Consider the following 24,246-nt stretch of genomic DNA (forward strand, 5'->3'; position numbering starts at 1 on the left):
TGAATCAATACAGGTAATGCAACTGATACAAATGGGAGTTTTATGAAAAAAAAAACATTCCTGGTGGGAAAATGTAAGGGGAATGACAAAACTGCTATGCAATGTTACCAGATCAATACTAAATATTTTGCCCGGTCCTTTTTACTGTCTTAATACGGATGCTTGCCTATAACGACCTCATAATATATATATATATATATATATATATATATATATATATATATATATATATATAGCAATTTTAAAGGGTTACACAGTCAAATTCTGACAGGTCCTAAAGCAGTGATAGCCTACATACAGTTGGGGGAGGGTGTCACACATCAAAATCTACATAGAAACAAAAATAAACTTTACATTCCATCTATAACTCCAGAGTTATTTTAAGAAAGGTTTTCTTTTTCCAAGTCTGAATTAAATACAGTTTAAAATGTATGGAACTGTTCTAGAGGCCACCCTGTCCTAGACTACTGCTAAAGAAGCAAATGACAGTCTAGAATGAGTATGAACACTATGACACTGTATTTTAATCATACAAAATGTACTATTTAAATAATACACAAGTAAAAGCTTGGTAAATAGGGCCCAATGTGCAAACTGTAATACATAGAGTGAAGTAACCCAAAGTAACTCTTCACCAGAGTCACAGTGAAGACGCAAAAAAGTAAACATCATTATTCACCTTCTGGAGAAAAGAGTGGCTTAACAATTGATGGGACCACAGCATTTTAATGAAAGGTTTCTTCACAGTCTCTGTGAGTAAGAAACAAAATTGATTTAAGATGCTGAACTCTGGTTTGATTTTGGAACTCACTCCCTGGGAAGCAAACCATTGCCATAAAAGGGACAGCAATTATATGACTGGATGGGGCACAACATTCTGTGAAAACAAATCCAAAAGATATATTTAATTGTCTAAACAACACAGACAGTCAAAGTCAAAATAGATGTTAGCCTAAAATATACTGTACTGCACTTCTGAAATTGGGGTGCCCTAGGTCTTCTTCTGTGTTGGATAATGGGAGAGAGTTGCTTTTCCAAAATGTCTGCCAAACAAAGCCTCATTCGTGAAATCTGAAAGCTCTCTCTCATTAGCACAAACTGGTCTTGACTATTTGACCCAATTTCCCATGATTTTGTAAAAGGTTTTTTTTAAAGCCACTTAGCCTTGAGAATGACCCCAAGTTGGGGTTGTTTGCATCACTGCTATGGATGAGTGCTGCTTTTGTACATGCCTTGCCAAGAAATGACAAACCTTGCTGAGTCTCTTTGGCATACATGAAGGCACACAATGATTTAGTTAGAGTTTTTGTGTCTTTAAATTAGAGACACAAAGTGTAAATCTATCTATCTATCTATCTATCTATCTATCTATCTATCTATCTATCTATCTATCTACATATCTAGCTAATAACATTTTAATAGACACAATATTGCAGATCTGAGATAAAAAATGCATATGCGCTATTTTAATCTTTGAGTAATACTTCAGTGATATTTTTATTTCTCAGATTTATGGTTATGCGTTTTGCTCTATCCAAGAGGATGAGTGAGTCATTGTTTAATTATAGCGACATCTACGGCCAAAGATTTTGCGTCACTGTAACAGGGGAGACCTGGACTGGCCATCTGACGTATGCATGGTGCTGCAGGAAGAGGGCAGCAACCCTGTGGGACCCACCTGTCAGTCATGGCAGTGACACAGAGAGGTGGGGAAGAGGATGTGTGGGCTTTCCCTCTCTCTGAGTGGCTGGGAGGAGGGCCTTGAGGGGATTGTTGGGCCTATAAAATAATGCTTTGTTATTCCCTCAGATCTGCCCCTGAAGACCTACAAACGAGCTAGCAGAAGTGCTGCTCAAGAAGACCGTGGACTGACGGAGAAAAGAAAACAAAAGAAAACCCACAGAGAAGAAAGAAACTAAAGAAACATGGAGAGCAGGGAACCCTTGGGCAGACCACTGATAATGTACAAGTATAGGTGGAGGGAACGGCAAAGTGAAGGACGGAAACCTGGGTCGTACGACTAGCGACGATTGGGTAAACGCATCTTTATTTTGTAGTTTTTATTACTGTGTTTTATTTTCCCTTTTTATTACGTCTTTTCGTTTTTCATTATTCTTTTGAACACCTGCAAGTGCGACCACAACTAACTGTGTACCCTAAAGCGGTATTCCAGGAGGACCAGAATACCATCGCTGGTAGCCAGGCCACGGACAACAGCGCCCTCTGTTGGCTAAAATAAATCATTAAAAAGAAAAGAAACATAAATAAAACTGGGCACCTGTGCAGTGTTTTGCAGACACACTTTCTGTCAGTGACTACCCACACCCTACCACAGTCACCCTATAGAACGTGAAGTTATTATCTTAACCTTGGTTCCCCTAAACAGAAATGTAACCATTACCAAATGGATATTGGAATCATCAACATGGTATGCCAAAGCTGCTCAGCAAGCCTGTGACTCAGTCGTGGCCCCGCCCCCAAGGGCACAAAAGCACTGCGCTCACAGATCACAGCACTATTTTTCCTTTAAGTCTGCTGCAATCATGGACGCAGTGACCTTGAAGGTTAATGGTTACTTTTCTATTTCAGGGAAATAGGGCAAGATTGCAGACGACTGGAGTGCTACAAGGCTAAACCGAAGGTTATCCTGTCCGTTACCATTCGGAACTCTAGTAACAAGTAGCTAGGGTATAAAAATTGAGGAAGAAACTCACCTCTATGCCTGTTGTAAGGGTTGACAGAAACCGCTCTTAACCCTTTGCAGTCCATTTATTCAGCGCTTGTCAGGCACGTCGGGTCCAATTTATTTTCACACACACTGTTTATTTTTTGAGGCTCCACGACATTCAGCATGTAGAACCCAGTGAAGGTATGGAGAGTAGCTGACACCGCCGCATTGCATATGTGCTTGACAGATGCACACTGGAATAAAGCCCACAAAGTTGCAAGACCCCTGGTGGAATGGGCAGTGAGCTTTTCTAGAGGAGGCAAGTTGGTCAGCTGACTGTGTCTGCTATCCACTTGGACAGCCACTGCTCAGACAGGGCTTGAACATGGGACCATAGTAGACAAAAAATAGTTTGGACTGCCTCCAACTTTTCATCCTGTCAACACAGTACTCCAGAGCCCGAATTGGGCAGAGTGTATGGAGCTGCCGCTCTCTGTCAGACTGGAAAGGAGGTGGATGGAAAGTCTCCAGTTCCACAGACTGGTTGACTGAGTGAACCCTGCGTGTTAGAAAGGACTAACAGCCTTCGCAATGGTGATGCTAAAAGCTGTCACCAAAACGGCATCATGATACTGTGGTTGGAATTGTAAGCAGCCACAACCAAAGCGAGAATCTTGGTCCTGTGCAGTGCTGCTGAGCCCAGCAGCTGCTTTTGCTGCTCGTGTACTAAGTACCACGTTGCAGACAGGCCTGCACATAGTATATGTAAAACAGAAAAATACACAAAACAAAATATTTTCTCTAACAAAAAACAGCAATTAACAATTACAGAAATTATATAAAACACCTCATGAGCTAAGTAATGTTGCTGGATCCCTGGGTAGGAGCGACTCGAGCCACTGGCTTCATGTTGGGCACAAGGCCACAGCGGGATGTAACAAGCAACAGGCTGTAATGCGCACAGTACACGTCATTAACTTTTACAGCGATTAGTTTAATAACACAATAAATGCTAAATGTATAGAGACAGAAGCAACAAGTACTTATCTGAACAAGGCTCTCCAATCAAGTCACTCTTGAAAGGCAAAATGGCGCAAAGATCTGTGAGCGCAGTCCCTTTGTGCTGTCGGTGGCGGGGCCACGGCTGCGTCACAGGCTCAAAGAGCAGCTTCGGTACACAATTTTCAGGTATTGGGGGTCTTAGGTGGTAAATACCTATTCGATTGTTATATTATACTTATGAAATAAATGTTTTGTCAGATTTTGTCGACATAATGCTTTATTCACATGGAGAGGAGTATGCTGTATCAGAGGGTTACAGTAGTGTTTGAGCTCTGTTCTTCCCAAGTGTAAAGCTACCCAAATACTTAAACCACATTTATCACACAATTTCCATTTCTCAAATTATTTACTGTCTGTACCTACAGTACTGTACATTATAAACACCCTCAGTTAAGATGAGCAACATATATCATAACGCCTGAACCCCAAATGGCATTCCGAAGAATGTAGGCTATTTGTCCATAAAAAACAATGGTATGAATTTTTAGACTTTTTTTAAAAGGTTTGTCAAAGGTTTGTCATTTATACAGTCCCTTTTATGCACACACTATTGCTGGTTAAAGTTATGCAAAGCAAATGCATTTTTACAGACCTTCAATATCTTACAAACATTCAGGAAAAAGAAGGACTTACTTGTGCCCCATCTCATGAGCAATTGTAAATGCCAGATTAAGTCCATTGTCCTCAGCAAGGATGCACTTTCTCTTCTCACTGCACATCCCACTTAAGTATGCTATACCTGTAAAACAAAACAAACAAAAAAATGTTTATCACATTAGAGGTCTGCTCGGGCCAAAATTTAAAAACAGATCCGAACCCAATCTGACCAAACAAAATCCGAGCCCGAGCCATAGACCGTTGAAATATTTAGATACCCGACCCTCTCCACAAATATATTCCTAACATACAATATTGCAACTAAGTGAATTACCTTCAGTGTAAAGTATTCTTGTCTTCCAGTTAAAACGTAAATAAAGAAAAACTCACTCTCAGTTAATCATATCTCATTTACTTCCTTTCCTAGTAATCCAACACTGCATGATTTAAAAGAAGATAACAGGCTTCTTCAAAACTCTGTTACCATAAATAGCCACACAGAAGATGCTCTTGCAAATTCGCACACTCATTGTGGACAAGCCTATATCATATCAAACCGCTAAATTAACGTTCAACAACAAATACTACAACCACTATGACTTTTAAAACAGCTACAGGATGAATACATCACTTTTCAGTGTGCCGCTGCAGAGATGAATTTCCTGTCTTGTTGCTGTCATATTTCAGTAATATTTTGCAAGATTTGCATTGTACAAAGTCACATGGACTTGTTTTTGTTTTTAAACTCCATCAGTCTACATACAGATGAACCCACTTCATATCATGATTGCCATGCAGGCATAATTCATGATATAAAGAGGGTCATGATGTAAACTGAGTTTCACGATTGCCTATGACAGCACATTACAAGTGCGAGAAAGAAAACCCAAAGAAAACGAACAGTGAATTAAAGAGCAGTGTTTTAATACTGTGCATTTTATCGGGTCCCGTCGGGCTCAGGTCGGGTAGCAAGACTCTATATCACATATCCATTTTATCATGGAGGGGGCTCCTGCACAGCTGAGAAAGAAGGTCCTATGTCATCATGCCTGGCCCAACTGAAGCCTGCTCCATTGTACAGATACAGGGGTCAGCATCATCTTCACACAGCTCCAAAATACACTCTGGTTGTTTTTGAAGTATTCAGAATCTGTTGATTTTCTTCCAGCCATTACTTTATGAAACATTACTGGAGTACATTTGATCTCAAAAGATAAGAACTGTCCCACAGAACTGGAATGGAAAACCACCAAGGTACATTACTGTAGACTACTGTCAATGCCTGTAACAATGTCTGTAACTATACTGAGCACAGCACCACATATGACTCAATTCCACTTAAAAATGTAGCACATTTAATACTCAGTATAAGAATACAGCGTTATCTTTGTGGGTTTGAAAAATTAATATGTCAGTGTTATTAGTTCTTATTTAGCTCGTCGTACGATTGATTTCATTTCGCGCTACAATAATCCAACGTTATTCACGCAGTTTTTCTGATAACGATTATATTTGCAACTCAGGTCCTGGCTGGCATAGGTAACTTATGAGCGCCTCACAGCAACATTGTAAAAGAAGAAGAGGAACCACCTACTGTCCTTAGAATAGAGATATATTTCATTCTTTATTCTTTTTTTCGCCAGTCCATAATCCACAAGCACTACAAATGGGGTCAGTGTGTCCCTATTGGCTAGGGTTAGGATTACAGTATGCAGTGTTTCTGTGTATCTATCCTGTATACATATATGTAGAGGCAGATGCCTCTATTTACGTCCATATTCTGATATGATCAATACTTTATAATAAAGAAGTGTGACATACAGGTGAGGTTTGTTAAAGTGTGACATAGTTACAGGTACGGGCATTTCAACTAAATTAAGAAACAGGCATGGGTTTCATCACAAAAAAAAATGTAATAATAATAATAATAATAATAATAATAATAATAATAATAATAATAATAACTTGCATTGCCTTAATTTTGCAGAAAACACAACACTGCAAGGCTTACAATAAAGAAGCACAATGGTAGGAACTGTGTAACTATCAGCTTTGGAACAGATCCTTTCAGGGGACTAAAAGAACATCAAATGCAGCCCGTGTGACAGGGAATTCCACAGTTTGGTAGCCATGGACACAAAAAAGAGATCTGGCCTACAGCACACTTATATCTCTTTGATCAGTTTCAGTTGAAAGGTGCCAGGTACCGTAATCATTCCCATTGTGAAAAACCTTAGTATGGTATGTAAATATACAATAAAAAGAAATTGATTTAGAGGCAACAGAACATGAAACTACATCTGCTTATTAAAGCTTTTCAAATAGATCTGTTTATTACTCTTTTTATTAATAGTTGAAACATTCTATTGTTGAGATTTTAGCAACATGACTGTTATGCTTAGACTGTCCCTAGCTAATATATTTCTCTGTTCACTCAAGTTTAAAGAGTTAACGAGTAGGGCTCATTGAACATTGTGTCCAGTGATCTTTCACATTGAGTGACTTAACAGCCAATCACGAGAAAGCAAAGGATTACATCATTAAATGCTTGTTTTTTTTAATAATTGTCATTTCAATCATGTGGAAGGGCACAAGCTTGATTATGATTTACTAAAACTTAACAATTATTGGACATTATCTGTAGAAGAGGCAGGATCTATCAAAGGTAAAGGATGTTAATTTTTAATTAAAAAAATGTATAACAGATGAAACAACAGTAGGAAAATAAACCACAGTTGCAATATAAGTAGTATTAATTGATTAGGCAATGGGACATGGGATTCAATTTTTTGCAACCAGATATAATTTTGTATAAAATCACACTGTAAGAAGAGACTGTCATTGATTGGTGCTCAATAATCATAAGGAAAGGGATTGCTTCTTGCGTAATGATCATGTTTCTTGCCTTTAAATGAATACCTGCAGATGTAAAACATTAATATAAATGAAATTGCTTTAAAATCCAAGCAACCTATACAATAAACATGATTTGGACCTGTAAAAACATGTACCATAATTTTTCGAATATAATGTGCACCCTTTTAAAAATTGTGAGAGGATTTATGTATATTATACACTGTTTGTGTGTTATTTATATAAGTTGTGCAGTCTACTCGATTAGAATTATGGGGCACATTACACAGCAAGTGTGAAATATACAAAAAGTGTTATGGTAAAGTCTATTGGGCATTTCAATAAAATTATATATGCTTTGCCTGGAGGCACTTTCAAGACAGGGCATATAACCATTCAATATAATTGGCTCCTAAAATGTACAAGAATCTAACAGTGGGGAAAGGGACCATTGTATGGCAATTGTTTTTTCTTGTCAATTTTAGAAAACAATAGAACCTTCACATTTCATAATGAAAATCACAAACAATCTAAAATTAAATTTAGCAAAAACACACATTTTAAAAGAAATTTGGTCATAATTGCCTTATAACTCCGACCCAGCATGAGGTAGTGAAGGAATAAACAGTCGTCAGTATTCCAAAAAGAAAAAGGTTCACAGGGTTACATGAAATTCCATACATCATCACTTGTTTAAATACACATCTATCACATGCTTGCATTTACAGGGCCTTCAGTTTCAGACTACAGTCTGCATTCTCCCAGGATCAAATCTGACTTTAATCTTTAAAATCTGCTCAATACATCAAGTGCAATTAATGTGGTGTGCCTTCACTCCTAAATGCAGCTGAGCTTTTACATAAAAGACACATAAAAAAACAGGCTACTGGATGTAAATCAGCCAGATACTACAAACAGGCTAGTCCATGTTTATTTCATCCTTATTAATTTCATGTGTAAAGAACTGTCTACTTTAAGAAGCCTGCTGTGTCTTTAGCTCCTGTTGTATCATGCTAAAGAAAATCATTTCTAACTCTTTCTATATATCTGGGCTTTGACTTCCTGTAGCTTAAAAGCACACCTGGAATCGATCCAAGGGTAAAACATTTGGCACGAATAAAGTCTTTGTTTTACAAAAGCTATCTTACTCTAGTCGCTGCTCTGCAGCGTTTCACTGTGGTGTGGTACCTGTAATGTTAGGATTGCTGCAAGACCCTTCTGAAACATTAACAAAGTAATGTGGCTCCATTTCAGAAGAGAACATTTTTTACATGGATCAGCTCATTGTCACTTACAGGTGTAATCAGCACTTTCTTTTCCTATTCCCATGCCCATGGCCAGGCATGTTATTGATTCGTCCAGGAATATCCAAGCCTCTGGGATCATACTGAATCTAAGCCTAATCCTAACCCTAAATCACAGCTTTACCCCAAATCTTTAATTCAATGAAACCTTAAAGTCACCTTAGAAACATTCAGTCAGTCCCCCAGTGGGTCAATATAAATGTTATTTCTCTATAAATGGAATGCTATGTTACATGTTCCTGTAGCATTTAGAACCAGACACATCTATTTTACAACCTTTTGTTGGCAGCACTGCATGCTGATGTTCAGTGGGTTAAAAGTATCCCTGGTGGCAGCTTCTCCTCCTTCAAGCTAGAGCTGCAGGACAAACTGGCTAACATCCTCATTGAGATGCTGTATGTATTTATAAAAGAAATCCCTACAAAATATACTTTGGTATTTTGTTTCTTGAATTTATTGTAGTTTATTCCTGTTTCTGCTATTTGTTTATTTTTGAGGTTAAGGTTTTCTGTCAATGGTCAAAAATCTGTGCCTGCCTTTTTTATACAATCCAGAAAGTGAATTAGTCTGTTCTTTATTGCAATGCCCACATGTATTTCTCTGGAATTTTGATGTGGTGACGCATTCAGACCTGTGACAGGAATCGTGTAGAAAATCACCTCAGTGAAAGCAAAATAAGTCATGGTCTACAGCTCTGGCCAGAAGTTTTGCATCACCTAGAATTTTAGGATTGAGATATGTTGCGTGTGGTGTGTTAATGTTGGTGTATAGGTATCAGTGCACTGGATATAATGGGTATGTGGAGCACAAGTGATTTAAAATGTATATTTGTATTTAGACACGAGGATGGCACAATCAATTCACGGGCAGATAAAGTGTGTATAGTGTGGAAGCACAGGGAGCACAATTAGTTCACAAGCAGATGTACTGAGATTCCAGTTGAATGACTGATTAGCAATCGAGTCTCGGTACAGCTGCATAAAAGATGCAGTGTTTCACTCACTCGGGTTGTGGGTTCGTGAGTGGAGAACATGTGTGGAGAGGAGATAAGAATAAGAAAAAAACAGGGCCAGCATGATACTTCTTTGTGTAGCATTCATCCACCGTTTGTTTGTCTGTCTATTTGTTTTGGCCACCACGCCGTTTGCTTTGTTCAGAGTTTGTTTTTTTCTGTTTAAACCTTTTGATTTGCAATAAACCGGCGCAAGCAAGCGCATTCACCATTTCACCGCGCAGTGTTGTGTGTTTATTCTGGGTCTGACATCACTGATCAAGCTATCCTGTGACACGAGGAAAACATAAGAGGAATGGTATATCTGCTTTGAGAGTGCAGTTACTTTGTAATACTGTTTTTGTATGATACCCACAATTGAACTTGACAACAGAATTATATAATACAATTATTAATATTTCAACCCATTTGAGCATCCAGAAATCAAAAACTCCCATGACTACAATGTGGAAGCCATACTAGATCAAGCAAAAGTGACGAGTACCTTCAGATTTTACACAAGGAGTTTCCATAAAGAGTAAGCATGGTTTTGAAAAATATAGCGTTACACGTCCCCACATGTTGCTACAACTGTTTAAATAATGTAGCTGTAATTTTTCTTTTCATTGTTAATATCCCTTTGTTAATATAACTTGCTACACTTAACTTTAAAGTCTGTTTCAAAGCTCTTTTCAAAATGGTCCCTCTAGTCCACAGGGTTTGAGATCTGTCCTCTAAATCACTGCAGAAAGAGCAATTAAAATATATAATATCATCAAGTGCTGTGGCTTTTCTGTTCCTGTCCACATCGTGGATCTTTATTGCTGTGTTACCTGTTTGACAAAGTGGGCAATAATCCTTACACTATCAGTGCACTAATGTGGAAACTTTGAAAAGATCTTTGAAACACACTTTAAAGTTGTAAGTGTAAAAAGTTGTCAGACGTTAACAATGAAAAGAAAAATTACAGCTACGTTATTTAAACAGTTGTAGCAACACATGGGGACGTGTAACACTATATCTTTTGGAAGCCCACTGCTTATTCTTTAACACCAAGGTAGGTTTACTATGCTTAGTATAACGGTGGTGTCATGCTAGATGCATTATACGTTTGATTTATTGGATGGATAATATAAATCCCAATTTTAAACTACATATTTTATACTGTCTTTAAACCCTATGAGACAATGGCTTGGTTTACATACACTTGAAAGTCGACTCTACAGTCACGAATACATCGTGAAACAGCAAAAGGATTACCTTTTTGCAGCGCGACTTTAAGAGCAGGGTCAATCGCTTTCTCACAATAAAAATAGTTGTAAAAACCCATGCAAACCAGAGCAGGAATCGTGCTTGTGGCTCACGAGGTTTCAGCAAGCAAGATCCCGTTTGTCTGATTTAATATCACGTAATCTCCAGCAGAAAGGCCATACAAAACACCACTGCACTATTCCAAAGATTGATAAACTATAAAATAAACATTTCAAAATAAACTTGTGTTTAAACAGGTATATTCACATACAAAACTGTAAAAACAAAAGTAGTTTTTAATCTAAAACGAAAGTAACATGATTTATCTTGCATGTGTGTCACTTGCAGCACAGAATCCAGGTGGAGGTGCTGCAGCCTGCAGCTTTGCAGTTTTTGGGTCAAAATAAATCTACCTTGTAAAAACGAAGGAATTGATGGCTTCCAGGTCCAGTAGAGATAACAACAGGCTTGTATATATATTTAAAAAATGAATATTGTAGGTTATAGTCAAAATAAAAACATGTATTGTAAAAGGCAGTTTTAGTGTTAATAAAATGTAACTTTTAGATGTTCCACAAACACACACAAACACACACACGAATATAAATTCTAAGTAGTAAAACTAGAAATTATATTTCATTATATTGTGTGTGTGTGTATGTGTGTGTGTGTTGGAAAGGTAACCAGACAAACAAGTAGCTAATGCGCAGTGTAATTCAGAATGTGCGCGACAACATGTGAATTAATTTCACTTGTTAAATGTTTTTGTCTTCATGGCAACGCATGAAGGTCTCCTCACAATATTGAGAGTCATTCTGGTCCTGCTTAGTAAGCAGACACAGACATTTAAATATCCCCTCCTCTAAATGACTATGAATGGAGTAATCTGCATTGATACGGACGATTTTTTTTCCTAAATCAGAACTGCATAGCAACGCATTTCCTGAAAAGTATGGCAAACAGTTTGAGATGAAAACTGTCATGACTTGTGCATGTAAATGCGGCCATTGTTAAGCTTGTATATTGAAATGTTCATGTTGCTACTCAACCAGTCTGTTATTATATGATCTTGAATTTATAAAACATTAATTTGTTCCACACGAATTCACATTCATTCTTAACTCTAATTTCAATTCATCATCAACAGGCACTTAAGATGTCAACCAACCATCTAGTTAAAATGATGTGCAGTATATGTTAAAGCTGATCTGACACATTATGCGGAAATACATAAAGCAAGTTTTGTATAAACATTCATTTAAACTCTGAGATGGATTACAACCTTGCCTGACCCAACTTCTTTGAGAACAAACAAAAAAAGTTGAAACCATATGGAAAAAAAAATGTCTTCTCATGAAAAAATGGCTGTGGTAACCCTAAGGCACGTCTCAGACCCATCAGATACAATATGCTTATGCCATGGATATTTATTCTGGATTTTGACCTCTGCAGTTTGCAAACTTAGGTGGTCTTCCTTTTTGTGGAGGCCACTGTGAAAAAAAGGAGGTACGAGTGGGCAGCCAGGTAGCAAAACACTGTATGTGATAAGAACCCTCCCAATAAGAATAGCAAGCCTTCTCAAAACCGTCGATTTACTGGACATATATTACAGAATTTAACAACACCACACAGAACAAAATTGATGGTAGTTTAAACAACAGAATAACATTCATCTTTCTCATCTATTACGGCATTGCAATAATATAAAACATATAAAGTACATGACCAAAGATATATAAACATTCTTGTTTGCTTTGAAATGTGTGTAATAATAACAGTCATAGTTTAATCTATTGTTTTGGGGTTTGTCCCACAGAGCTGTATCAAGAAGGATAAGCTTGTTTAAGTGATAGTCCAATCATTTTATAGGAAAAAAAAAAAAAAAATCACGAATGTTTGACTTTAATTTAATGGCCATCTGGTGTTTATAACTGATTTGGGAAGATATATTCAAAATGCATTACATAGTTATGAGTTACAGTCCAGAGAAAGGTACAAGTGAATGAATGTGATAGGTACTCTTGATCAGGCATACTTTTGCTTGAGATAAAGTGGTTCAACGTGTGGATCTCAACGAAGGGATGCTGTTTCATGCACATAAAGCAGGCAGCAGTATCTCCATGGAATTTGTGTTCTTTACCAGTCAGCGGGAAGTTAAAAGTCCATATAAACTGTTTTATGAAGTATACACTGAGAGAAACCAAGACTGGAAATAAGGGGGAAAGAGCATGAACTTTAAGCCTTTCACTGCATCAAAATATTTTTTACTTCAGAATTTTATTGCTAGTCATCAATCTTTCAATAACTAACAGCTAACACAGGCTTTCAGGCTGATCAAACTCACGTGTTGACAGTGGTGGCATAGAATTTCTTACTCTTCAAAGGTAGCTCAAAATGCATCACATTTACTTCAGAATAGCTGGGGTTTCCATAGAAACTTGGGATGGCTACACTCAACACTATTAAATAGGTTTTGCTCGACAAAGATACAGTATAAGCAGTGAAACTATCCTGTGCTACATGACTCCATACTAAAACAAATACATCTTCATTAAGGATCATTCAGAAATGTACTTAGATGCTTATTTGGTAATTACATTACAGTTAGATTCTCACTTCTATTCACATCTATGAAACAGAGCAGTACTGTATTCTGTCTATGAACCAACTGCTTTACTCTGCTCCCAGCAGTCGGGTTAGCTGGCTTTATACAATGTTTCCGCCGTTCGGAGCACAGATAGCCATTCATTTACTGTATTATGTAGGAGCTGCATAAATTCAGCCCAGCCATTTAAACACCAGAGTACATACCCTCAACCATGCTGTTATACTGCAAACTGTGTAATTATATCTGCTTCACAACTGATTTAGACATTTTACTGTAGATGTGCCACAGTTTTGTTCAAACGCTGTTTTTTTTCGTTACTGAAGTTCTTGGCTCTAATAATTCTGGCCTTATGTAATTATTACTGAGGTAGCTAGGGGCTGCAACTTTATTATTCCATGTATAAATGGACCACTCTCTAATAAGCAGCTGAGTTGCTATACTGAACCTTTGAAAAATGAGTTGTAACTCACAGCTTCAGACAGAGCACTGATTTATTGTTGTACAGCCTTCTCCAACAAACATGGTCAACAACATTACTCTACAAATAATATAACTACTGATAAGATAACCACCAAGATCCATGCCTTGCACACCTTCTCTGATTATACCAAAAAATTACATGCAAAAAATAATAATGGTTTAAAGCAATTTTCTCTAATCTTAATTTGATAATTGATTTGTTAATCCTTCACATTTAGATAATCTTCAGTGAATCTGGGTTAGAGTAACAAGCATATTTTCATTGCCTTATTCATGAAGCCCACATAATTATGTATCTTATTTTTCAGTACAAAAAACAATGGACCAGACAGTTAAAGATTTTGCTAATTTATACAACTTTTATGCAACTCTACTTGTACTGCAAATATCTTGCACATATTCCTGAGTCTGTGAAATTCAAAAGAGTTGCTGCAGTAATGTTAATATTGCAGGGCTGTCAAAATGAATACATTTAAATGAATCAGACTATACCTAACTGATGCAATCAATGTGTTTGCATAAAAGGTGAGCCAATGGTTCAAAGTGCTCATAAGCATAGAAAGTGCAATATTACTGAAACATGTATTATAATAATAGCTCACAATGTTTTTAGAAAATGAAGACAAGTTGTTTGGAAAGGAAAAAGCTAAAAAAAATCCAAGGTGTGAAAAATACGATTTGGCACTAAACAATACGGAGCGTATTAAAAACTATACCGCACGATTATTACGTCACTATAGTATACTGTAAAAAATATCATTTTCATATTTTTTAATCAATCATAATACTCCAGGACCAAGACATACCTATCTGGATGGGGTGCTAAATCAATGTGAAACGTCTAATTATACTACACGATTAAATAAGTATGAACTCATTAATAATAATATAAAGAGTAATCATGTGGTATATTTTTCAATACGTTTTACACTGTTTTAGTGCCCAGTCTGGGCAGTTTAGGCTTCGCCTGATTTTCCCCCAGTCCAGATAACGTAATGCTCTTTCAACTCTTCCACAAGTTAAAGATAATATTAAAAAAAATACATAATGATTAGTGAATGTGTCCATGAAAATTAACCATGAAAATAATACATTTTAGTGTGTATTTAGCGACAGTATCTATTTATTTATTTTTTATGTGCTTGAAGCGCTCTAACAACTACAGTTTAAACTTTGCATATTTTATAATTCCAGCTTGGTATTTTCTCTTTTTTTCCTTGTTCCTGTTGTTCAGTCACAATTGAAAATATACATTTCAAAACGCTATCTTAACTACGAACATTCACACACTCAATCACTCTTTAAATAGTATGTTAGCCTGTTTGCGAATTAGTGAAGTCAAATACACGCAACAAGTTTGTCCCCAACATTGAGATTTGCGGAAAAACGTATTTTTTTTTTTTTAATTTTGTAGTTGTAGGTGGACTTGCATAATAATTCACAACTCCTCCAGAGTTGAGACAAAAATCTTTGTGGTTAAAAAAAGAAGTAAAGATCCCTACAACTGCCCTTGCAAAACTTGCATCTCTTTTTAATATCTGGTCCAATGTGTCTTAAAGAATTTGTTGTTGATAATAATTATTATTAGTTTATTTTTTGTAGTAAAAAGGTATTCTGATGAAGCAAGGACGTGATTGCCATCTGTACACAGAAAGCAAAACATTACTGATAAATATTAAGAAATATTTAGAGGATATTAAAATCAAGCAGAAAATGCTGTTTTAATGGTTACTAAGCCATTGTCTAAAAACACATAAATCTGGGTTATACTAGGTACATTTTAGAACATTTGTATATTACTCCTGCCAATAATGATTTGAACAGGATCCCTCCCCACTTCTGTATAACTAAATTAACACAATGAGTGTGTTTTATTAACTGAAAATATTTCATAATATAATAAAATTCTAGGTTTTGGTTACAATAGAAACCTTTAGCTTTTAAAGTGCATAAGGAACACTTCAACCCAGAACCCTTTATGGTGCATGCCTAGATAAGGTCCACTGTGCAAGAACTAAATAACTTAACTTGACAAGCTCTTACATGTTTGATGATAATTCGAGAATTTAGCAGATTCTATTTAGGCTGCCATGCATTTCAACAAAGAGAACATCGACATAAAATTCCCTTTACTGTGTGGTTCTTTATTTCCTGAATGTCATTCGTGACCATTATCCTATAGAGCCCTGCATATTGAACATCAACAAGCTACTAAAGATTTACAGCCTTCAAGCAATTCTATAAATGTACTGCACTTGAGGAATGTTGAGTTTTCTGACAGCGTGAAATGCTACTGTGTGACCTTCAGAAATGAGCTTTCAACTTAAAAAATAGTGTTCTCAAATTATTTTCTACCTGCAACAGTGAATGAATGATTTCCCTTTTTTTTTTTTTTTTTTTTAAATAAGCACCCCTTTTGCTTATGTCTACTTATAACAATACATTTGGACAAGCCAATTGCCATAGCAATTTTAACATCCTACTGATTAAGGGAAATTTCACAGCAGCATTAGATGATGTTATTATTTCCTCCACTGACTACCTGTGAGGTAAAGCATTCATGAAGCCATCCAGAGAAGGAAATACCAGCGGTGTTAATCTCCAACAGCACTGTAATAAAATTCTTAATTAAACAAAGAAAAATAACAAAGTGGTCATTACTCCAATGAAGCTTACCCCGCTGGACAATTTAATAAAACTGTGACCTTTAAGTTGCTCACGGAAAGGAAGTTTACAAGAACAGTGCCAAGCCTGTTAATGTCGTTTCAGAGCAAAAGCAGGAGGGAAATTATTTGTTCACTTTTTGGCTATACTTCATTCATTCAGTTATGCATGTTTCCAAAGAGGCCTTGTGCCAATATTGCCAAGGGATGTTTCATGAAAACAGTTCGCAAGTTCTTCTATCTCAAACTCAGGGGGGATTTTACATAATCACACAGCAGATAAGATCCTGATTCTTTTTCAAACAAAGTTCAAATCTTTAAAAAAAAATAATAATAATCGGCACCACAGCAAGTGACGTTGGGGTCTTGGAACTCAGATATTTTAGGCCGAATTCACACTTCCGTCCCCTGTTCCAGTGAAGCTTCAAAGAGTTTAAGAGTGACTGGAAATCTTGAATAAAAAATGTACTGTAATAATAAGTTAAATAAATAAAAACTTCAATGGGGTGTGACGGTTAATTTAGTAGCCTGTTATGCCTTTCACTTTTGGATGATTGGGTTCAAATCCAACATATTGATGAGTTGGGTCCATCCAGCCCCTAGTGAACAGTAGTCCAATTCACAAAACCACCCCATATTTTGGCATGGCTGGCCAAATCTTTTAGCAAAATGTCAACAAAACATATACACGTTCAGGTCTTTGAACTGAGAAAACAAAAAAATCTAGTGCTTACTTACCTACAGTGTCACATGGTTCATCTTTATGTACGCAGAAATCCTTTCTAAAACATAAAAGAAAAACCTTAGCAGAGTCCCAAAGCAGATTTATCTGACCAATTTACACAATATTTGTATGGCTCAGTGAGTAACTACAAGGCTTCTTTATTTTATTCAGTGGCACTGCTCAGAAAATTGATGGATTAACATGGATATTTTATCACTCATAGCTAGTCTTTTTACACCATTGTCTAGTAGTATCACAAACCAGGATTTTTACAGACCTGGTGATTAATATAGCAGTGTCAATGGACGGTAAATCCTCCCTCCAGCTCGCTGAGAAGTCAGTGTGAATGTTCTTCTTTCCAAACTCTTCCTGCTGCCACTTACAGAAACTCTCCAGCATCTTTTCTCCATGATGTCCGATGTACATGTTGGCCTATGAAATGAAATATACATTACTTGAAATAGACTGAGGTTATGCATGAAATTGCTTTTCCAGTGTGTTTAGTTTTTATTTAAGGATCTTGTAGATTACCATCTTTTTGCTGTTAAGCTGTATTCTATACACATTTGACATAGTGGATGTCTCTTGAAATATGCATTGTTTTTTGGGGGTTTTTTGTCAGCTGATGGTAATGAATCAAAACCTGTAGCCATCACTCCCCATCCTGCTATAGAGGGAGGCGCACAATATAAGCCACACAAAGTTGGAGTGCAGTCATTGCATAAAGGCATGTATTTGAAATTAGGAGTCTTTGCTTTAGTCACATGGTTATGGTTATGTTTAGTAAAGAATACATTTCATTGTCATTTAATAAAAGCATGGTAGCCTAGAGAAACACTTGGTTGAAGAATTGGCAAATACTGCGCAAATGAATTTCATACAGTAAGAGTGGGAGTCAATTAAGGTCCTGGTTAGAACAAGCCTAGTGGAGTGGAATGAACTTGAATGAACTTGAATGAACTTGCCCCAATTTCTGGTCCTGCATCAGAATCATGCAAAGACACTCTTGTTCAAGACCCACCATTTACTGCATGTGCCACAGCAGCTAAACTGGTTAAGGTTATAAAGCAGGGGTAATCAACTTTAAACAAAACAAGCCACACTTACTATTATGAATTGTTTCTGTTTCCACATATTCACTGGTTTTCACACACATGCCAAAAACACAGTGCTTCATGATTATGTACAATATTTCACTTCATTAGTAATTACATAAATGTGTGTCTTATTATAATACAACCTAAAACTTACAAGATAAAACAGTAAAGGGAAAAATGTTCTTCACCAGGTCAGGGAGATGCAGTACGTCATAAGGAACATGCAGTAAGGGACAAGGTGGCATGCAGTACTGCCACCGCTCAACTATGAACACTTGGATTATCATCATTTTATCATGTTAAAGCATGCTTTTGAAAGAAATCATACTAAAATCACTGAGATCATTAAAATACATGCATTTCTGTACCATACTGGTTCCTTGGTGACACACGTTATTAAATAAAGACATAATTCTTACTGGAGTCTCATGAAGCAGCACAAGCTTTGTCAGTCGAATGTTCATTTGTACTCCAAGGCTCTTGTGTTGAAAGAGATTAAAAACCTGTAAGAAACAAAGAGGTTATTATTTCACACAAAACAAAGACAGAGCTGCTTTTACAGTTCAAACAAACCATTATCAGCATGCCTTATGTTGTTTTAACTTTAAATGTGTTTTAACATGCTGCTGATAAACAGAAAGGAAAGATACACATTTTCAGAACACTGGTTGCAGGTAGCAGGAATTGGACAGGAACACAGAAAAGGGGTCATCCCAGGATAAGAGGATATAAAAGGCAATAATTAACACCAGAGAACGAGCTGGTATCCAAGGAACAAATAAGGATGATTTTTTCACACCATCACAATGGGGTATCACTTATCACAGCTGCTGGTAACTGCATTGTGTGTTTACCTACAGACATTTCATATACTGCGTTAGATTTCACTGATGAGGGGATGTTTTTTGCCTTGAAACATTTGGGTTTCATTAATGTACATTTTAACCGTTTTGTATTATTTTGGACCATGCGCATCTGTAGCTGGCACTCACTGGCACAGCTGAAACACAGATGTTGGCACTTTTTGTGGTGCCTTACATAATGTTCACATGATTTTTAGGTAGGTAGATTTCTTAGGTCCTGTGGTCTTTGTTTCAAAGATCTCAAAGAGGCATATTAGGACACACTGATCTGGAGATTCACTGCCACAACAATGGAATTAACCATGAAATACTGAAGAAGGAAAGAACTACAGTGCTCCCTCGATATTTCAGCTTGATAATTAATCAGTTTGGTTATTTCATGGTTAAACCGTGTTAAGAAGAGTAAATTGTACAAGTTCTATATTTTACTGTATAAGCGCTCTTCACTAATTCACTAGACAGCAGAATACATCTATTTTGATGTATTCAACCAAATAGAAAACACTTCAGTACAATAGTGCCTCGTTATATTAATACAATAATCCTATTTGGATAATGATAATCTGTTTTGGCTAGTATAATTGCTTTTTGGCTAATAAAATGAATAGGTCTCATTAAAAAACAAAAGAGGTCTCTGGGAAAGTACACTTATGCAGCTCAGGGTTATACATGCGTTAGAAACTTAAAGTGGAAACTTTGCCAAATTTAATAAAATCAGTCGTTTCCATCAAAACTTTCTGTGCGCCACACTGAAATACTGCAGTACACCTGCATGCCACAATCTGACTACACACAGTATAGCAAAATGCTATTACATGTAACTGGTAATGCAAGCTCTTTAATACAAAGTACTATTCTTGACTGTAGTTGTAGCAGCTCTACTGGATTACTGATCAGCAAAAATGTGCCGTTTAGTAGCTCTCTCTTTTGTACTGTCTTTCTTAAACAAACAAGGTACAGCATTGACAGGTACAATTCAGTTATTTGCATGTAAAAAACCAATCATAGAGCAACCATATTTGGCCATTAATTAGAATACAAGGCACTTATGGAAGTTGTAGAATGCAGATAACCTGTGAATTAAACAATGCAAGTAATATATTATAATTATATTGTACGTTAAATGTAACATAAACCACTTTGCGAAACTGTAGCCCAATCCTCCTCTGTTAATGTCAATGTGTCAGAACTCTTACCATATTCATTATTGTGAGGATGAATCTCTTTGCAGCATCAGAACCATGATAGCTGACCATGGCAGGGTCAGCAACAACCAAGGTCTCCACGTTATAGTCATGAGGTAATTTATAGGAGTATCTTTTCCCTCTTCCAATTTCTGTCAACTGTCTGTTCTTGCTTTTCCTTTTATCTGCAAAATTGAATCATTTCATCAAAGACATATTCATAGTATGTGTTGCTCTCCTCTTCCAACAGCTACATGCATTGGTTACCCTGTATCTCTGTTTGTATGGTAAGCACTAATAATTTTTACCTGGAAATTTTTAAGATCAGGATGGAATATTTCATGTGAACACAGGAGCTATTTGATATCCTCTTTGGTTTTTAAGATCTATGATTATGGCGGTGGGGATCTGGAGCAAGATGTTTTAATTTTTATTTCCTTTTTTTATATATAATAACAGTTATTAGCCAGTATACGAAAATCTTCCACAATTTACACAGACTGATCTCTTTCAAACACAAGTTTTAACCAGACTGCATTTTAACCATCAAGACCAGAGCGATTCAACAGCCAGCCCACAGGCCACGTCCGTCCCAGAAGGGATAACTGCCGACAGTCAGCCAAAATTCTAAAAATTAGCAAAAATATGGAAAACAAAAAAACTGAAACCAGAAACAAAAACAGTAACATGTGTGTCGTATATTTGTATCCGGCAAAGCAGTGTGTGCAATACACCACCCCTTTACAGCCACTAAGCCAGTCAGCGCGACTCACCCAGCTAGCTCCATGAGTTCCCCTTTGCGTAATCTGTGGGTGATTATATTTTTTTAATCCTGTTGCTATTAAGAGTTATTTTCTCTGTCTAATTTTGAAGTGATATAAACATGGCTCTCTCTACTCTAACCAGTAAGAGAAATTCAGTGGGCCAATAAATACTTATTTATTTATTTGTATGTTCTGAACAACAAAAGTATGTTTCTTGAGCGATGCATCTGGACACTTAAACACACTCAATTTGGAACTACAGGGAAGGGTAAGACCATAATCGACATTGTTGAGAAACTGAATGTCTTTCAAAGTAAGTTGTCTCTCTTTTCATCTGATATAAATTTGCCAAAACTTCTCCACTTCCCAAAGCTGCATGACTTTATCGCCTCATCATCAGCCAAAGTCACCAATATGATGACAGATTTTCATCTGGCTGAAGAAGGCATGATGTCTGCTCAGGATGCATTCACCATTTCACCGGAAAGTGATTCTACATCAAACACAAAGCAGTTACTCTCTTCAGTTGAAGAAGGTCCGCTGCAGTTGGATTTACAAAATGCTGGTGCTGCCAAGTTTTGGACTGAACATATTCAACAGGATCAGTTTCCAAATTGCTAGAAAATTAGCTGTATCCCAGGTCACTATGTTTGGCTCTGCTTATACCTGTGAGTCCAGCTTTTCTCACAAGAACGTGATAAAGAGCACACAGTTCACTGAGTGATGAAAGGCTGCAGCATGTAATTTTATTCTGAAAAATACTGTATGTGTGTACTGTCCTATATGCCTTATTCTGCATTCTATACCTATACACGTTGTACAATAGTCTTTCTTTTTAAAGAAATGCTAGTTTAATGTGCATAAATTAATGTAGATTTATTTTCTTAATCCATTGGGTTTTCTTGAGATTTATTAAAAAAATATACCATACAAAGAAGATTAACAGTTTGGTCAGAAACATCAAATGTCATGAGAAATTAACTTGCATATTGTGTGATGAATGTTTTTTGTGTTTATTTTTACTCAGTCACATCATTACCTTATTTACAACCACATTGTCCCACAGTTCTCACTCTCAGACTGTATATTATGGTATAATATTTGTAAGCCTTCAATATACTGACATTGCATTACATAATATTTATTATATTGCTTAAAAATGTTCAGAGTAAAATACTTCTGGCCCGCCTACTCCTAACTTATTTCCAGTCTGGCCCCCTTAAAAAACTAGCTGAAGAGCCCTGATCTAGGATTGTCCTATACTGTAGATCTGTAATTTACATTTATGACAGAAAGCGGCTCCATTTGATGCTGTACTGCAATTAGACAGCAGTGAATGTATTTCCTGCACAAACTGCCATGTCATTAAGTGTCATTCTGGCAGCAGGTGCGTTCAGCTATTGCTGATGCTGACAGTCATGCATGGCTTTCACTGGGGTTTAAGTGCTCCCACTTCTCTTAGTCATGTGTAATATCTCAGTGGTCTCTTTTTATAATGGGAGTAGTTTTACTGTTTTCCACTGTTTGACAGCTTCCAGCTGTGAATCAGGGCACATGTAAGTATATCAAAACCTTCTTTGTTGAAAACTGAATTGTTATAATCCTTTGCCCCTTAAAACCGTTGCCACAGCAAAAGCTCCCATTAGAAACATCAGCTGCATGGCTGAGTGCAAGAAGCCATTTTGTAGTTTCACTTTTGGTAAAATTGTAATTGTAGGCGGAGTCACAGGTGCAATTTGGGGTGTACCAATGGATGTTTGTTAGCCTACGCACTCAGGAAGGATAAAATCATGTGTTTCAAGTTTACAAAATGTCTATAAGTGGTAGCTACACTGCCTTAATAAAAATGCTTATTAGGGTAATAGCCTGGGGAGGTGTAACATTTTTTAAAGATATCTCTAAAAGCGAATATATATATATATATAAGAAGTATCTAAAGTACAATATATTGGAAAATAATAAAGCAGGTACTTGAACATGATAACTAACACATTAAAACAATTATTCTCTGCTAGGACTAATTCCTTTAATAGACCCCTTTAACACAGTTATTCAGCAGGTTTAATGTACAGTACAGTTTGGTTAAATTAACCACTTAAACACCTCATAGCAATTCATTACCATTAATTAGTTGTTTTGCTTCAAACACGTAGTTTTTCTTTATTAGTTTGAAGATTTTTCAAACAAACATAATTGTCAAAACACAGAAGACTCAATTTATACAGTATGCCAAAATAATAAGGCTTTCAAAGAGTTTACTACAGTCTTTGATTGACTCCTATTTTATTATTAGACAAAACACTTTAACAGTAGAACAATACGTCTAAGTAATGTAACTAAGGTATCTTAAACACTCTCAAGATATTTGTTTCTCAGTATAATTAAAGACTGGAACAGACCCAAACAGAGCTCAATAAGGAATACTGTATAAACTGTGTATAACATGGAGCCTTTAGAAAATGAGTCTGTTTACGCTGATCTTCTATTAATTCTTTGAAATTTGACCTTGAAATACAAGTGTAAAGTAAGGTAAAGACCTACCAGGAAGAACCCCGCAGTATTTATGTGAAGAATGCTTCTCTGAGACTTTCTCCTCCACTGATCGTTTCCGTCTGTAAACGCGGTGTGCGTGCCCTGTCACTGCCAGCGTGCGCTTTAGAGGTTCAATAAATAGAAAGTCCTCATTGAGCTGAATAAATCCCATCTGAAAGGAAGAAAGAAAGGGATTTAAATTTGAAAATATATTTTCCATTGTATATCTTAATGTAAAATAGTAAATGTCATTTCAAATGTCATTTTAATTGATTTTTACATTTCCCAAACCAGAAATAAAGAACTCAACATTTACCTGATGGCAATTTAAGTAGTATTTAAGTTGTTTATTACCACTTCTGGAGCTTTTTTCTTTAAGTTAAAAAAACAGGCTAATCCCAAATTAGCTTTTGAATATAACAACAGGGTAAAAACTATAATCACAGGATGTTCTAATGAAAATAAAAAATGAAATGACTATGTGTAAACAACCACGTTGAGACTCTGCATGCATTAAAGCACTCCAGAAGCCAATTCTGAAACTATAACTTTGCGACTACATGCATTATGTCAGTGAATTCTAATCCCTTATTATCCCTCAATAA

At 36.4% G+C, this 24,246-nt stretch overlaps 1 protein-coding gene across 1 annotated transcript in view; it reads right to left on the minus strand.

The window, feature by feature from the left end:
- The window catches only part of LOC121302267 (A disintegrin and metalloproteinase with thrombospondin motifs 19-like), a 104,419-nt gene that overhangs the window by 73,274 nt on the left and 6,899 nt on the right, over positions 1–24,246 (minus strand). Inside the window, exons 3-8 of the mRNA XM_041232116.1 lie at positions 23,651–23,813; positions 20,358–20,530; positions 18,718–18,801; positions 17,479–17,633; positions 17,216–17,259; positions 4,364–4,469 (exon numbers count right to left, since the gene is read on the minus strand). Coding sequence (XP_041088050.1) covers positions 4,364–4,469; positions 17,216–17,259; positions 17,479–17,633; positions 18,718–18,801; positions 20,358–20,530; positions 23,651–23,813 — 725 coding nt within the window. The remainder of the gene's footprint in view (positions 1–4,363; positions 4,470–17,215; positions 17,260–17,478; positions 17,634–18,717; positions 18,802–20,357; positions 20,531–23,650; positions 23,814–24,246) is intronic.

This window comes from Polyodon spathula, chromosome 2, assembly GCF_017654505.1.
Source record: "Polyodon spathula isolate WHYD16114869_AA chromosome 2, ASM1765450v1, whole genome shotgun sequence".
NCBI classification, from domain to species: domain Eukaryota; kingdom Metazoa; phylum Chordata; class Actinopteri; order Acipenseriformes; family Polyodontidae; genus Polyodon; species Polyodon spathula.